The sequence below is a fragment of the Rattus norvegicus genome, chromosome 9 (genome assembly GCF_021556685.1).
Source record: "Rattus norvegicus strain SHRSP/BbbUtx chromosome 9, alternate assembly SHRSP_T2T, whole genome shotgun sequence".
NCBI classification, from domain to species: Eukaryota; Metazoa; Chordata; class Mammalia; order Rodentia; family Muridae; genus Rattus; species Rattus norvegicus.
The window spans coordinates 41,618,680-41,636,811 of NC_141542.1; the positions used below are offsets into that span (position 1 = coordinate 41,618,680).

Consider the following 18,132-nt stretch of genomic DNA (forward strand, 5'->3'; position numbering starts at 1 on the left):
CAACCCCTGCCCCACCAGTTCTAATCCCTTTCAAGATCCTATATCCTTGGAAACATTTTCTTGGTCAGAGATAAAAATAGGTAAAATGAAAATTAGGGTTTACTGACACTATATTATTTGCAAAAAATTATAGTTTGTCAACAAACTAATTCCTAATCTATTGTATCACTCCCTGTATTATTATTTCAAGGTGAATGTCAATGAACACTGTTTGAAGTGCCAAATTTGCTGTAAATGGCACACAGAAGTAGTATCAAAAGTTCAATGCTTACTAATTATATAAAGAGAACACAGGGAAATATGTTTGTTCCACATGGCTGCTTTATTAATATATATATTGATAAGTATATTGGACAGCTATTTAAAAAAAGATATATACATTTCTAATACAAAACAGTGATCAGAAAAATGTTCTAGGGTACTGGAAAATGGATGTCTCAGTGTTTTATTAAAAGCACTTGGTATTCTAGTAAAGGCCCAGTTTGAATCCCAGCACCCACATGGTAGCTCACAACCATCTGTAATTATAGTTCCAGGAGATCTGAATTCCTTCTCTGATCTCCAAGAGCACTGGGAACAAATGGCAAACACATGCACATTCAGAAAAAAACATCAGACACATTAAAAAAACCAAAAATATATAGGAAAAAATTCTAATAAAAATTTCAAAAAAGTCAAGTATACTATAAAAACTCCATTTAATTATTACTCAGTCTAAACAATTAACACTTGCTCTAGTTTTATAATTCATTTCTGACTGCTTGTGATGTCCAGTTATTGTTTATAAGTGTTTTTAGAAGGTAAGATATATATACACACTACAATATATCCTAAGATTTGACAAATGGCTACACAACACAGAATATTTCCATCTACTCAGTGTCCTCCCATTTCCCTAATTTCCCAGCCATGTAAACCCCAAGAGGACCACCGTTTGGACTTTCTTCATCTTAAACTTTTGCTTGTTTAAAAACTTCATAAGTATAAAATCATACAGAATTCACTACTCTGTGTCTGCTTTACTTTTTTTTAAGTGAAATTACTTCAAACAACTCTTTAAAAACAAAGCAAATGAGACCTAATGATAGAAAAGATGGAAGGCATTTATTTGGATTTGTTTTGTTTTTCAAGACATGGTTTCTCTATGTAATCCTGGCTGTCCTGGAACACCTATGTAAATTAGGGTGGCCTTGAACACAGAGATCCACCTGCCTCTGCCTCCTCACTGCTGTGCCACCACAGTCCAGCTATTTTTGCTATTTTAACTGTATTGCGTATGTCACGGAAGGCAGTGCCATTCCCATTCAGACTGGGGAGACACTACAGGACAATGATGAATGTGAGCTACTCTGACCTGAGAGAGTAAAAGCAGAAGACAGCATGGTCAGGACAAGCAGAGCTACACAGTAATATAAGGTGTGACATAGCTTACAGCAAGGGACATAGTGCAAGTCCATTATGCTTTTACTTGATCAGAAAGGGACTTTCAAGAGCTAGTTCCTAAGATTAAACCTAATGTGACTGGAGTTTTGAATTTGAAATTCCTTAATTTTCTTCTGCTTTAAACACTATTAAGTCTGTCATTAATTCTGTCTAAGATATATATAAAAGGATATAAAATGGAATTATCTGCATTTTGAATTTGTGCTACTTACTGGAGTTCTTGGTATGCAATAGCAGCTTCTCTTGGATGTTCAAAACAAAAGAATGCCTCCGAAAATCTGCGAACCTGAAGAATTTAAAAAAGGAGCATTGATAACGTGGCAGCTCAAGCCAGAGCAGGCAGAGATGCCGCCTCCACCAGGCATCCAGGGCCCGCCCCGGGGGGATTCAACCTCTTTCCTTCCGTGCTGCTAAATCACCGAGTTTCTAGGTTGCGTGGACTAAAGAAACAAAAGAACCAAGTAAGAGAAGTCTACATTTTGCATCTCACTTCCCCTTGAAGGAAAAGATGGTTCTTATCCTGTTTGTGGTACTTGTTCTATTAGCTTTATCTACCGTTTCTGAATGAAATACTTCCTGAAACATCGGGGAATGTGCTTACTCTATGACAGCCTTAAAGGACACGGCCATGAACTGACCGACCTGCTAGCATGGGGACTTTGGGCATTGACCTCTGTGCTTCCGGTGGCACACATGGCATTGTGAAGAACAAAGAAGACGTGCCCCAGGAGTTTCACTGTGGACAGTCTGTATAGGCACACGCTCTTTAACTATTGTTCTAGCACTCACCCCGTCCTGCTGTAACATAACTGCCCAAACCACACGCTTTTCTAGTAATAAGGCATTCTTTAGAACAGGAACTACGTTTGACTTTACTTTTTAAGATTGGGTCTAGGGGTTGGGGATTTAGCTCAGCAGTAGAGCGCTTGCCTAGCAAGCGCAAGGCACTGGGTTCAGTCCCCAGCTCTGGAGAAAAAAAAAATTGGGTCTAGCTGTGTAGGTCTGTTTAGCCCAGATCTTGCAATGTAGCCCAGGGTGGCCTTGAACTCCTGAGATCTACTTGTCTCTGCTTCTCCAGGGCCAGGATGGAAGTGTGCGCCATGATGTGTTTCGATGGCTTCCGTGCCTGCTAATGTATTCTGGCACGCTACAGAAGAGTGTGCTTGGTAAAGACATACCGAATGTGCTGCTTCCTCCATTGTGTTTGTATTTTGACATTTATTTTTTTCTTTTCTTTTCTTTTTTTTTTTTTCCGGAGCTGGGGACCGAACCTAGGGCCTTGCGCTTGCTAGGCAAGCGCTCTACCGCTGAGCTAAATCCCCAACCCCTTGACATTTATTTTTAATTATAAAAAGGGAGGGGATTTTTGGTACTAGAGTACTGGTAAGCTAATCAAGAGAGGGAAAGATATCTGATTTGGGTATACAGAGGGAAAAGAAATATCCACATGCTCAAATTATATCATGCCAAGGATTTTTTTGTTTTTTGTTTTGGTGTGTTTGTGTGTGTGAATGTGAGTGTGTGTGTATGTGTGTGTGTGTGAGTGTGTGTATGTGTGTGTGTGTATGTGTGTGAGTGTGTGTGAGAGTATGTGTGTGTGAGTGTGTGTATGTGTGTGAGTGTGTATGTGTGTGTGAGAGAGTGTGTGTGAGTGTGTGTGAGTGTGTGTGTGTGCATTTACTTGGTGACTATAAAGTATAAACGTGTATTCTGTTATACTAAGTGCACAAAGACAGAAGTTTCATCATACTTCTTTAATAATGTGCACGGTCCCTTCCCTCCTCTCTCCGCCTTGGCTGTCTGCAGAGGACTGCTCTTTCATTTTGTGCGTTCTTCCTCTACTTAAGCTTCGACTGGATTTCTAGAATTAGCAACTGCTTCCTTTCTCTCTTCAGCCGCCTGATTCCTACACTACACCTGTACTGATGCTGATTTAAACCTTAAACGTGCTACGAGGGAGAAATGTTCATTAGTGAGTGAGGAAGCTACTGCAAGAAGCACCGAGGATGTGGCACGTACCCATTCGGGGAGCTCCAAATCCTGTGCTCTAAAGTCTCATCTTTTTGTCTTCCTACACCAAGGCTTTGTTACCAGAAACAACTCCTTGCCTTATGTACTCAGATGTGGTTCTTTCCCCAAATTTTCCAAGTTATTAGCACGCTGGGATGATATGCAATGAATGAGTCTATGGTGTCACGGTAACTGTGGTATGACTGCCACCTGATGGCAACATGTAATATAAAATTTGTCAGGTTTGCAAATTTAAATTTAAGGAATACAACCCCCTCCCCTTATTATTGCTTTGTTATAGCGGCTTATAAAAGTGAGTTTGGTTGTATACTCTAATTTAAAAATGATTTGTTTGGGAATATCACAACTATTCAAACTTGAACAAATAGAAAAAAGTTGATTTTTCTTTAAAGAGCTAAATATTCTTTTTCTGGGCTCACTCTACCACTGTGTCCCAATTGTTAAGAATATTTGTCACACTGATTTTATATGCCTAGTGCGCAGGGTCTCCACCTCATAGATTATGTTTATATTAACCTGAAGAATGTAGGCACTTATAAATGTTTATTTGATTGTATGTCCTTTGCTCTTTGTGTTATAGGACATCATAATGCTTTATTACACAAAACTATTTCACATTTAATATTAGATATAATTATAACTTATTCATAAGAATTGATTTCTCTACCCACATCTCTTCCTAAAGAGCAAATTAACAAAGCATGTGACAGGCCATTTTCTTTGATCTATCTTTATTAAAAATCTCTCAGCCTTTCTGCTCTTCCTAGTACTGGGATCTGAACCCAGTCCACATGTGAGAAGGCAGTGTCTGCCAAAGAGCCTAGCCCCAGCTCGGCACTTTCTGGTTCTAGGAGGGACGTCTGAGTCACGGCTCACACATTTAGAGTGCAGGTTGATGAGTCTATCACTGTACTAACATCATGAACACACTCATCACAGAGAACATGACCATTTGCAGAGACAACCTGCATCACTAGTCAGATGAACTGTGAGAATCAGAGCTTCCTTGCTTCCACTTTCCTTTACTGAGATAGGGTCTTACTCTGCAGCCCCGTACTCACTATGTAGTTCACGTTGGTCACAAGCTCCTGGCAATCCTGACTCTGGTGTCCAGGTGCAGGGATTACAAACATCAATTACCACGCCCAGCTACAATAACCTGATATAGAAAAATCCACCTTGGCCATGGTAGCATGGAATAAATGCCTTTATTCCCAGTTCTGACAGGCAGAAGAAGTAGATCTCTGTGAGTTCAAGGCCAGCATAGTCTACATGCTGAGTGAGTTCCAGGATAGCTAGAGCACCATAGTAAAAACTCTTAAAAAGAAATAATAAAAAAAATACGACTTGGGACCTTTTAATACAGGATCTAATATTCCAATAATTTAGGTAGAATAGGATGCCTCTATGTTCAGGTTAAGAATAAACTTTGTAATAATTTGCCATTAGGAAAGGGTCAAATTACAGGTATTATACTCTACTAAAGAAAGTTGAAAACCACGAATCATGTAAATTTTCCAACTAAAAGTTAATTTAAAAGAAAGAAAATGCCTTACAAAGTACATTATTGGCAAATAAAGTTTACTTTGGATAGATATATTTGGGAAAATGCTATGTATGTGTTTGAATGTTTACATATAAAAGTTATTTATGACAGTAAAAGTGAAAGTCTGTTTAGACCTTGTAAAAAATAAAGCAAAAAAAACTGTTTAGAAATATTCCTTAATATCTTAACATTAATATTCACAGTTGTTTTAAAAGAGTATTAGATTAAATAGTTTTAGAGGTGAGTATATCTTTAAAAATTGCAATGCAAACTTATTACATCACTGTAAAGAGGTAAAAATGGCAATGTAGTTATTTTAAACTCCTCCTAGAACATAGTACCTACACTGTCAAAATCATTCATTCATTCATTCATTCATTTTTGGTGTCTTGAGTCAAACTCAGAGCCTTTGTATAAGTTAGGCATGTGATTTACCACTGAGTTGTAATATCAAGCAGCCAACATTTTAAAACAATCTTAAACCTAGGTTAAAGCTTCCCATAGTTCCCTGGCCCTCTGGTCTTACTGGAAAGCAGTATTAGAATTAGGGTTAGTCAATTTGGTAGTTTGAAGTGCCAATGTAAACTGTACTTTTTACCCACTGTCCAAACTGTACTTAAAGGGGGACATGCCAAAGTTCAGCTTCCACTCTGCCTACAAGAGTGGTGTTAATTCAGGCAAGAGTATAACTGATAATTATTTGATGAACTTAAAAAGCCATCTGGATCTCAATTATTATTTCATGGTTTGTTTTTTTTTTTTTCATGTTTATTATCCAGGCTTGGATAAAATTCTGTTTTAATTTCTACTTTAATTTCATTACTAAGAAACTGATTCAGCACTCACCATATAATTAAAATAAATACAAAACTAGACATAATACATCAAACAATGGCAGCAAGAACTCGAGAAGAATATCCTTTAATGTCTGTCATTGAGTAAGTACACTGTCCCCGACGTTTCGGAAGTATTTCAGAAACCGTAAATGAAGCTAACAGAACAAGTGCCAGCCTGCACTGATGCTGGTTTAAACCTTAAACGAGTGATGGAGGAGATACGTTCATTCGTTTAGAAAGTGAGGAAGCGGGGTTGGGGATTTAGCTCAGCGGTAGAGCGCTTGCCTAGCAAGCGCAAGGCCCTGGGTTCGGTCCCCAGCTCCGGAAAAAAAAAAAGGAAAAAAAAAAAAAAAGATTAAGTGAGGAAGCTACTGCAAGGAAGCGAGGTCTAAGGCACACTCAGGAAGTAAATGCAGTTCATAAAGATGACTTCAAGATAACATAAATGTTATAAAAGGAGCGGTTCTATTTTTAAAATCTTTTAGAGAAATTTTAGCTTTATGAAAGGAAACCAACATGCAAACAAACCCCTCAACTGCCAGGTCTTGGCTCCATTCCTGGTCAAATAAGCAAGCAAACAAATGAACCAGCTTCCCTTGAAACACAATGACAACTGACATGGGATAATTTATTTAGATGGTTGAAAAACATCACTTCCAAAAACAATAAAAATACTTCCAAAACAAATGTAATATAACACAAATAAAAGGTATCTTCAGCCACCCACTATGTTCACGCATACTGTATATACAAACGCACACACACACACAACACAATACAGAGAATAACTCTTAGCAAGGATCTGCAGAAGTCACGGAATCCTGTTGCAATGCTAGTAGGAATGTAAAATTGTTCAAATGCTGTGTAAAAGTCTGGAGGTTCCTCAGAAAGCTAACAAGAGAACTGCGGTATGGCGCATTGATTCCATTCCTGGATATATAGTCAACAGAAATGACAACAGGTAGTCATCCAAATATTTTCAGATAAATATCATAGCATCACTACTCACTGTAGTCAGAGGCAAAAGAATTCCACTATTTGTTGTCAAGGTGACAGAAGTAATGTAAAGGGAGATGCTTACTTTAACTCACAATTTCAGGGAGCATTGTCCAAAATGGCAGGCACAGCTTTCTCACTGCTGTGCCTTGGTTCAGATCCAGAAGATACACTTTGAAGGCATGACCCCCTTTTGCCAAGTAGGCCAGTCTCAAAAGTTGCATAGCCATCTAAAAGGGTGTCAGCAGGGGTTCCACATACAGGAGTCTGGAGTGGGTATTTCCCATTTAAACCATACTAGTAGTTTCTCTGTCCAATGGACATTCAATGGCTATAAGACGAAGTACTAACATGCAGTAACAGGATGGATTCAGGGCACTGTACTGAAAGAAACCAAGCACAACGACCAAGGCTGTGTCCATTATATGAAACATGCAGAAACTGCAAGTGAGACCAGTGACCAGAGAAGAGGGAGGGAGGGAGGGAAGAATGACAGGTCCCCATCTGGGTAAATGTCCTATGAAGGTATAGGGGACAGTTGTAGAACACTGTAAATACAACAAATGCTGCAGAGTTATGTATAAGTTTTAACTTGTCATATATGTTTTTCTGACATTGCAAGAAAATGAAAGGACAAGAAGTCTGGGGAAACACCTACCTGTTACCACCTACTACACTGACTCTGAAGTCTTCTCAGTATGTATTTTGATTTCCCAGCCATTAGGCTATATCAGTGGGATGTTTAATGTTTTAAGTTCTCAATTCCAGTAAATAAGTGCAAATGAAACAAGTTCATATCAGTTCATATTCAAACAAAATGAAAATTCAAATCTACATCTTTTATTGCCACAGTAATCCCAGAAAATATAATTGAGATTATATCTCACCTTATGTGTAAATCACAGATGGCAAAGCATATTAGAATTAGAATTAAAGGTATGCCAAGGTGCACTGGACTACTGGCTTTTCAGTAGTGTGAGCATACTTCCTCTCATACCCTCCCTTCTCCTTCTTGTTAGTCCTCCAGACAGCTTTACATCATCTTTCCTGTCATGAACACACTAATGATTTTATGTATTCATATAAACTTAGGGGTGACAAATGATAAAGACTAACAACAAACAACCCTCCCAGCGTGGTGCCAGGGTTCCCTCTTACCCATGTGCAGTCTGGTGGTGGTGTTGCTATCTGTTTGTAGGTCTTACCACAGCCCAGGCTACTCTTAAGTTTGTATGTTTCTCATGCCTCTAGAGTGCCAAGGTTATAGACATGTTTCAACAAGTTTAGCTATTTAAATTCTAATTATGATCCTTGTCCCCATCTCTACCCCCAGGCTACCCTTTCTCTTTCCTTTTGGAAACTTTTGCTGCGATGATGATCAAACAGCCCAGAGCCTGGGCACCCTAGGCAATGACTCTCCCACTGCTAAGTTAAGGAGCAATGGAATTGCCATATGAAATTGGAGTTTCTTTGTTGTTGGTTAGAACGACAAAGTTATAAACCCAGTTTATAACATTTGTTGCCGGCTCCATGTAAAGAAAATGGACTCAAAATTACTTTTCTTTTTACCAAGGAATTGTGTTTTCTGTAGCAAGCATACTTGATTTAAAGATACGAGACAAAGTAAGTTCTTTGATGCTTCAGTATGTGATTACATAGGAATACATTGGTTATGTTTATTTCGATATAACCCAATTATATGCTATTTATTTGAAATCTAAATATAACTAGGCATTCTGACAAAACTGAATTGGCATAAATGTCATTATTGATAACATGAGACACAACAGAACTAATTGTTTACACAGGTTGGTGGATAATTCTCTCCATATGATTGCCAAAAACTTTGACCATCAGCCCTGAAAAAAGATTGTCCAGTTCATCGAGACTGACACAAGTCAGAAAGACTGAAGTAAGTCAGCACTAGAGAGTTCAGCACAAAGCCCAGCATTTCCAGTCTTCAAACTACAGACAGTGATCTGTTTAATACTGGACTTTTCCTAGGCACAAGCTGTAATTGACAGTAAATATTATAATTAACATTAAATAATTGGTAAGCAACATTAAATACAGTCATCTCTGATCTTACGATACGAACACTGTCATACAAGAGGCGTCACTGGGAACTGTAGATGCAACTCCGTGGGAGAGCACTAGCCAACACACTCAAGGCTCTGGGCCCAATACCGAGGAGCAGAGCAAGCACAAGATCAGGGGAGCAAGGGAGGGAGAGTGACAGTTGAGTGGCCAGAGAAAGAGCAAGAGACTTCTATCACAAGCTCACCTCTGTGACCTAGCACAGTATTGTTCCCAGTGAATACACTGTAAAACCATGCACTTCACTTCACTTTGCTGTCTTTCTGAATAAACAATGTTCAACTTTTGGGCTCGTTTGGTCATTATAGGCCTCTCGGAATGTCAAGGTAGTTTACTAAGCTCATGGGAGCCAGAAGTCACTCAAAGCTATAACTGCCACCATTTGTGAGACACTACAACACAAGGCACCACCACATTTTCTCATTATAGCTTAACTACCTTTTTTTCCCTTTAGGAGTTAAAATATGGGCTATTTTGGTATTATAAATAGGGCATGGAAAGGGAAGACTGAGTAAAATGTTAACATTTACCTTTGCCATTTAATGTGCAAGTGTAAGAATATTCTATGCCTTCCTCTATTGCTCCCTTGAAAATGGCCCCTCACTGAATGGGAAGTGCACCATTTTAGCTAGGCTGCCTGACCAGGGAGCTTTCAGGTGCCATCTGACTCCACCCTCTAGGGTGGTTTGCACACACTCAGCCCAGGGAGTGGCTCTACTGGGAGGTGTGGTCCTGTTGGTGCAGGTGTGTCACTGTGGGTGTGGGCCTTAAGACCCTCACCCTAGCTGCCCTGAAGCCAGCATTCCCCTAGCAGCCTTCAGGTGAGGACACAGAACTCTCAGCTCCTCCAGCCACATCTGCCTGGACGCTGCCATGCTCCCTTCTTGATGATAATGGACAGAACCTCTGAACCTGTAAACCAGTCCCAATTAAATGTTGTCCTTTTAAGAGCTGCCTTGGTCATGGTGTCTTTTCACAGCAGTAAAACCCTAACTAAGACACCCTCCATGCTGGATTGAGGCATGTATAGCCATGCCTGACATTTTACATGGTGTTGTGCTTTTGAACACACATCCTCACACTTGCACAAATGTTCTTACCCATCTCTCTAGCTCCTAGCATTTAATTTTCTACAAATCTGATCTCTGTCTCCCTTTTTTTATTCCTTTTCAAAGTATACTCACCAGCTGATCTGAGGATTTACATTTTTATTTTTGTTTCTATTCAAGATAACTCTACCTCCATAAAACGTTATAAAGTTGTCTCCCATCTTTGCTATCAATTTCTTTCCCCAAACTATACAAAGGTTCATAAGAGAGTACCAGTAATTTGACAAAACTATAGAACTTTTCTCCATTAAAAAAGTTTTAAATACATTTTCAAGAGTATCTTCTCTGTGCTAAACTATTTCCTGTGAGCTTTATAAAGAGCAACATTCAAATAGATTTATTTTCTATTAACATGTGTTAAGAATTGCTTATCTTCTTAGCCTTGCCTAGGATTACAGGACTTTGGTGTTGTTTTTCCCCTTAAGGAATAAAGTGTTAAGGGTGGCATTGGGAGCAATGTCTTCATAGAGCTTTCCCGCACACATGCTGTGGCATCTCCGTCCCCTACCAGATAGTCCCTGCTTGTGCTGCTTACTCACTTCTCCCACTGCTGCCTTTGAAATCTCTTCCATCTTGCCCTCACCTCTCTCCCTAGCTCCACTCCCATGACTGAAAATCTACGTTTTGCATACAAAAGAAAATGCAGCATCTTCTGAGTCTATATCAACCAAATAATGAAGGGCCTGGTGAACTATTTGAAAACAGAGTTCTCAGAAGTCAATAAACACGTGAAAAAGTGTGGAACACCCTCAGTCCCAGAGGCTTTGTGATTTTATCCCATTTTTACTCAGAATGGCTATCAAGAAAACCATGACAAGGATGCAGTGACCTCCCTGAGAGGCAGGCTGGCACTCAGGTAGGTCCTAATTTCCAAAGAGCACAAATTAAAAGTTCATCAGTGTTAGCACCACACCAAACCACACCACACCATGCCACACCACGGGAAGCTGGCTGCATTTCTACTAAAATTCATCATTGCTTAGAGTCTTGGTGGTGAAAAACGTTAATGAAAACTGCCCGAAAGAAGCACACTACGTGTACTGAGCTATTCACCTTAAATTACCTTCCTAAGCTGAAGATCATTAGCAAGGGGACTACTGCAATCATGCAATTTTATCCACTGTGAACTCTCATATGAGGCATTTCAGAACTGACTAGGCTTTATTAAAGAACTTCTAAGAAAGAACCCTGAAGTTTCCAATATGACAATCCTACTTACTAAAATGTGGTAACAAGAACGAAACAGAAAACAAAACACATCAAAGAGAGAAGTAACAACATGAAAAAATAATCCATTAAAAATACTCATAAGATAAGAGATGTTCTCTTTAAGGCCAATTCAAAAAAGGATAAGAGCATAAAAATATTAGTCATGAATGATGGAAAACACTACAGAACTTACAGATATTGGGGGGGGGGGCAGAATTCTGTTATTTGGTAATAGTAAATTTAAAAATATAGACAAAACAGAAAAACTCCTTAGAAAAATTTATCAAACGATGAAAAAGAAATAAAATACAATATCCCTACTTACATTGTGTCATTTTATTCTATTTACTAGGAAGAATAGACCAGACTGAGGGTATTCTATGCAACCACTGGCCAATACTCTGCAAAACACAATCAGTCACAAAAGGTAAAGACATAAGAATAATTACACACTAAATGAATTTAAAGGGCCGATACTGAATGTGATGTGTGAATCTGAGTTTGATCTTGAAAATAGGGTCAGAGGTGAGGTTGTCAAATAGGACACGACAACTGGTATAATTTACATAGGGGCCACGCTGTGGCTTGAATGTGAAATGTCCCCTGTAAGCTCATATGCTTTAACACATGGCCACTAGACCATGACACTGTTGGAAGGTTTCTGGTCTGGCCCCACTTACTGTTCCTCTCTTCCTCTCCCTCTCCACTTCCAGACTGTTAATGCAGTGGAACCATCGGGCCTTATGTTCCCAATAGCAGGCTTTCCCAGCCATGGCAGACTGCATCGTCTCTGGAACTTTAAGCCAAAATAAACAAACCTTTCTTTCTTATGTGGCTTCTCTCAGGATACTTCATAATACCAACAAAAATTTAATGAAGACATGCCATACACTAAACTTTATTATTCTCTCAGTATAATAATGTCTAAAGTTGGCTACTATGCTGGATCAGGTGTTCCGAACCTTGGGAAATACAAACTGCAGTACATGAAGAAGGCATAAAGGTCCTCTTCAGGGAGACTGCTCTTGGTTGGTATCAGTTGAATGTAGGAGAAATCTAAATGTCTATCAACAGAAAAAAAATTTTGTGTGTATGTGTATATACACATCTGCATATAAATGCATAAATGGTACATGCGCAAGATGAGAAAAACACCTGGCGGCTACAAAAAGGGCAGCATAAAAGAGATATCACACAGTACGTGATCTGATTTACATGGATTTAATAACAAGTCTATGCTATAGGATAAAATAGTTTGATAAACTTTCTAAATAAGGGCCACAGTAGATCTATAGCAAATACATCTATATTTTCTTTACCTTGCAAAATTCCTAATACATATTCCCATGAAAGGCTAGGGAAAGGAAATGGAAAACCAAAGTGAAGATAAGTGAAAATCCTTCAGAGATGTGTTGCTGACTTCCACCTCCTGCTTTGGGTTCTAGGAGCTATCTCAGATCACATATATTCAAGTTTTTGTTGGTGGTATTGGTTTTTTTTTTTTTTTTTTACTTTTAGGTGGTTTTCTTAGTAGTAAAGTTTCTTAGTTGGTTTTAAAATGAAACAATAACACAATAAAGTCTCTCTTCTGACTTACTACATATTACATAAGAAATTCCTAAACAAATATACTCACTAAGAGTATCACATTTCTTTAACTCACCCTCAACGTATGGTGCTCCTGTGCTAACAGCACTCTTAATTCTTCATGCAGTGTTATAGCTTCCAGAAACTGTCCCCATAAAGCCATGAGAAGGGAGCAAAGCTGTGCCAGGTTCATGTTGATCAGTTCTGCCAGTTCATCGGGGTTTTCTACTTTCTAAAACAACAAGGACAAACAGCTTCACTGCTTCCTGAGAACTACTGACTTGTTATCTCATCACAACACTACTGAGAACATCAGCGTGAAGGTAAGTATGCGTGTGTGTGTGTGTGTGTGTGTGTGTGTGTGTGTGTGTGTCTGTGTGTGTGTGAGAGAGTGGGAGGAGAGGAAGAGGGAGAGGGAGAGGGAGAGGGAGAGGGAGAGGGAGAGGGAGAGGGAGAGGGAGAGGGAGAGGGAGAGGGAGAGGGAGAGGGAGAGGGAGAGGGAGAGGGAGAGGGAGGGAAGAGAAGAGAAGAACAGCTCAGGGAGGACAGATGATTAATGATTTCTAAATTAACTCATGGATACTAAGGCAATTTCAGTGAGCTAGCCCGTATTGTAATATCATATACATAAAAATAAAACATTAAATTGTAAAGAGAAAACACAAGAGTTTCCACCATGGACACGGAGGCTGCTCAGCTGGAATGGATGGTGAGTGGAGAGGGAGGGAGGCTACCAGGAGCTGACTGATCTGGACCATATCAGTCTATACCGGAACATAAGATGCACACGGGGCATCCTGACTCTGCAAGAGGCTGAACTCGACTGCCTGAAGAAGGGACAGCTATGACAGCTCAGTAACAGTCGCACAGGTCAGATTTGTAGACGTGGGATTTAAAGAGAGGTTCAGCGCCATGTCCTGTTAGTGCCTGACCTTGAGAGGAGGGGTTGGGGAGGTAAGACAGATGGAGGTTCTCCTTGAATGAAATGTGAGGGAAATATAAGGGCAGATATAATATGAATAAAAGTCAGCTAAAAGAATGGGATGTGAATGAAAAGATTTAGATACTAAAAGACCAAAACCTAACAAAACCAAACCTAACTTAGGTTCTTCAATCTCTGAAAGACTACACTTTTTTTATATTGAGTACATATTCTTATAATTATTTTTAAATGAATATTGTCCTTTGGCTAACTATTTAAAAACTATTGTTATGTATTTTTTGCATCCTAATCCTTTATTTTATGTAGATGTGTTTTGCCTGCACATACATGTACACATGTGTTCAGTGCCCACGGAGGTCAGAAGAGGGTGTTGGATCCCTGAGGACTGGAGTCCCAGGTCAATGTAAAATGCAATGTGGGTACTGGGAATAGAACTTCCAGTCCTCTGGGAGAACAGCCAGATTCTAAACTGCTCAGTCATCTTTTCAGGCCTACGCTGATAACTTTTTAAAGAAAATGGTCATCTGAATTATAAGGAAGCCTTGTGATGGTACAGAAAATTACATCCTCTTACATCTTGCATACTTATAATTATTAAAGAGACCATTCTCAAAGAGTCTAGTTTTCACCAAAACATAGACATACACTCCCAATCAAATGTAAAGTTTCACTTGACTTGTGGCTTTGATTTTTCCTACTGACACAGTTGGTGAGGAGTGGATTTACAGTGAACCTGTCAGGGCACTTAGGTTCCTGACCAAAAATGAACAACGTATCCATTGTAATTTTAAGAATGAAGTAGGAAAGTGGCATGAGGTGTAATTAGTCTGCTGTAGTAAAAAGGGTCATTTTAAAGAACTGCCAGGCAGGAGAGCTGGCAAGAGTGTCCAGGTGCAGGACAGACAGGGCGGTGTGGAAGGAGGGGCAGAGGAGAACCAAGGATGATGACAAGAGTTTGAGCGTCACAGGAAACCTATTTCTTTGCACAGGAACAAAAAGTCATCAGATGAAAAAAAAAAAGTGTTACAAAACTATACAAGTATTTTAAAAACATGCCCAGAAATTCCTTAAATAAAATCACAGAAGAAAACATATACATGTAATCAGTTAATTGTTCTTTATGTACAAAATAATAAACTTTTCAAAGCAGAAGTTAACATTAGGATGCTTTTCACCATTTCATCTGTGGTTTTACCATGAATACCCAATTTATCTTTGCATTTTTAAAAAAGATAAGCAATTGGATTTTCTTAGACAAATATTTAGAATAGAAAATAGAAATCACTCAATGAATGAGTCTAACAAGTACCTTAACTTCTTCACACAGTTCCGTAAGACGAGCCTCCGTATCCATTGCCTCTGAAAGGGGTAAAAACTAATTAGAGGGAAGATTTCAATGTTATCTCTCAAAACTGTCTTTGATATTATATGAAGGGCAAAATCTTTTGCAATAAAAAGTTAATCCATAATTTAACTGGATAGTAGATACTGTTATAAGTAAGGTGATTTTTGGTCATATAATTATGATTTAAGTACACTTTAAGCATGTTAAGAAATTAATAATTAAAATGGTAACATTAACAGGGTAATACTGTAACTAACAACATGAAGATTAGTTATTTTTAAAGAGAATTACATTAATGTCTCAAATATAAACTTTAAATATTTTTAATTTTCAACTAAAAAAATTTAACTAAAATGAACTTTAAAGTCATTTTCACACAAAAGAAAGATACATCCTGACATGCTGCAATAAACTCATTAGCTTACTGATTTCACAAATAATTTCACTGTCAGAAACATCAGTGGCTTCTAATGTTAAGTTAAAAACAAAAACCCAGCAGCAAAGCCTGCATAAATTTCAGATGCCAACATCTGCTTTCACACTGCTCACCATCTTTTCCTATCACAGAAGTAAAATCATTAAAATTAGATTGAGGTTATTCATCCCACTACAGAAAATAAACCTTAAAATTGGATACCCTTCTCTAATGCTTATATCCGAGAGTCCAAATATCCATTATAGCTAGTAAGTGTCTTCATTCTTGTAAGCAAAGGGCAATGCTGATGTCCTCCTGATCTTGCTTGCCACATTATTCTTTGCAATATCTTACTGAATCAGAGCTCACTGTTGTCAGTACCTGGCTAGCCAGCAAACCCGGGGGTTCTTCAGTGTCCATATGCACACTGCTTGGGTTACAGGGACAAGCAGGTGCACCTGGACTTTACTTCAGTTAGGGAATCCTAACTCAGGTTCTACTTTTGCAGCAAGCAGTTTAACCACCAAGTCATCTCCTCCACCCAAAAACATCTTTAACAAGGACTGAAAGCAAATCTTAACTGCTAAACTTTATTACAATGGTTTCAAAATCACAGTTTTACTCATTTTAAAAAAAAGTTTTAATTATATTTTTCTTTCTAAATACTGTATTATGATATAGCAGTGAATAGAAATGTAAAATTATACCCATTATTTTACTCAATTATCTTGATGACATCTGTTCCTCCTATTGTCCAAGGTTAATCTAGAACATAGTCTTCTATGTTTTGAAATAGTGAACATGTGGCCGTCTATGAAGTTTAGAGGTAATGGTTTCTAACAGTGGAATTCGGTTTTCGAATTCTCTCAATTCTGGGTTGCTTTTCAGCAGTTACTCGGTGGAATCTGCCACCCAGCTTAAGCACGTTAGTAAAGCTGCTCTCTCTTCACGACAGAAACACAACAAACATTTCCCTGTTGCAGTCTTTGTCCGAATATTGGTGAGAACAATGTAATAAATTTACTGTACATGTCTCTTTAAAAAAAAAAAAACACACTACCCCACAAATACAAAAGAACCCATATTATTTTTGTAATCAGAACTTGGGTTACAAATAAGAGATATATTCAGGTAACAGGTATTTTCTAGATCTGACCACTTATACATTCAAATGTTACTTACAACTGACTTTGGGGGTTTTTATGTTTGTTTGTTTGTGTGAGACAGGGTTTCTTTGTGTAGCCCTGGCTGTCCTGGAACCTGCTTTCTAGACCAGGCGGGCCCGAAACTCAGAAATCTGCCTGCTTCTGCCTTCTGAGACTAGAATTAAAGATGTGTGCCAGCCCTGCCCCCACCTTCTCCAGTTTATACATTAGTTTTAGGTCAAGTCTTTCCCTGACTAATAAAAATCCACTCCTGTCTCCTTTTAAGAGAAGCCTTAATTATATTAAGCAGCCTTTTATAGAACTAGACTGCTCACAAGCTAAGCAGACAGGCTGGAAGTACACTAATTAAGCAAGAAGTATATTTTAAACACTATACAGAATGCTAACATATGCCGCAAATGGCCGTTATTTCACGCTACAAATTGTATAATTTTAAGTAACTTCATATGAGAATATAACACTATGAATAAAACTGTGACCGTGACTCTTCCCCCCCCCCCCGTGATAAACAACTGAAGTTCTGCAAGAGTCTTAGTGAGAACTCAGCGTGCTAGCCCAGCCAGCACTTAGTGAGAACTTAGCGTGCTAGCCCAGCCAGCACTGTCTCTTCATTTGTCCTAGTCACTCACCTCACAAGCTGGGAATACAACTGTATTTTGCATTTCATTTGAAAATTTCAACAGCTATCCATAATTTTAAAGGCTGTAACCATTACTGAATACCAACTAAAACCTTCCACTTCATTTATAGAAAGTTAGTAAACTCGGCACTATTGCTATGCTAGAACAAGACTGAAGTGCAGTATGGAGGCCTTGCGTGGTGGCTCACACCTTGAATCCCAGCACTTGAGAAGCAGAGGCAGTCGGATTTCTGTGATCCAAAAATTATACATAAATACTATGAAAAGTACAAACAAAAACAAATAACCAGACCTCTTCCTTTAATATAATACCATTTAACATTTTCAACAGAGACTTTATACTTAGTATTTACGCCTTTCATTGTTTTCTCCAAAACGTGTTTGTTAACACTGGTATTGTTAAATATTCAAAAAAAAGGAAAAAATAATACCATTTAGATAGCAGGTGTTTAATATCATTTTCTCAAGTTTAGGATGATGGAAACCATGCAAATTGACTACAGCCATGAAACCAATCCTGAGGGTTTATCCCTCAACTCGCAAAACCTGCTTCAGTCTTTAAATCACATTTCACTAAGGATTAGGTCCATCCAAGATGAAATTACTTTAAGGACTTTAATGGCAATTTTTATTCAGTAAGCACATTTTTGGCAATGGATATGGTCTTCAAAAAGCTAGACTATGTGAAAAGCCACAGAGATCTTCACCCTATCATTTTCTTCTAAATAGAAACGACAACATTAAAAGTCAATTACATTAGTCCAAATTT

General features: G+C 38.5%; 1 protein-coding gene across 8 annotated transcripts in view; it reads right to left on the reverse strand.

The window, feature by feature from the left end:
- Fam135a (family with sequence similarity 135, member A) overlaps window positions 1-18,132 on the reverse strand; it is an 80,893-nt gene that overhangs the window by 23,218 nt on the left and 39,543 nt on the right. For 7 of the 8 annotated variants that reach the window (NM_001134597.2, NM_001393818.1, XM_087567040.1 and 4 more), the window contains 3 exon segments: window positions 1,656-1,729; window positions 12,931-13,086; window positions 15,107-15,156. In NM_001134597.2, coding sequence (NP_001128069.2) covers window positions 1,656-1,729; window positions 12,931-13,086; window positions 15,107-15,156 — 280 coding nt within the window. 8 annotated transcript variants of the gene reach the window in all.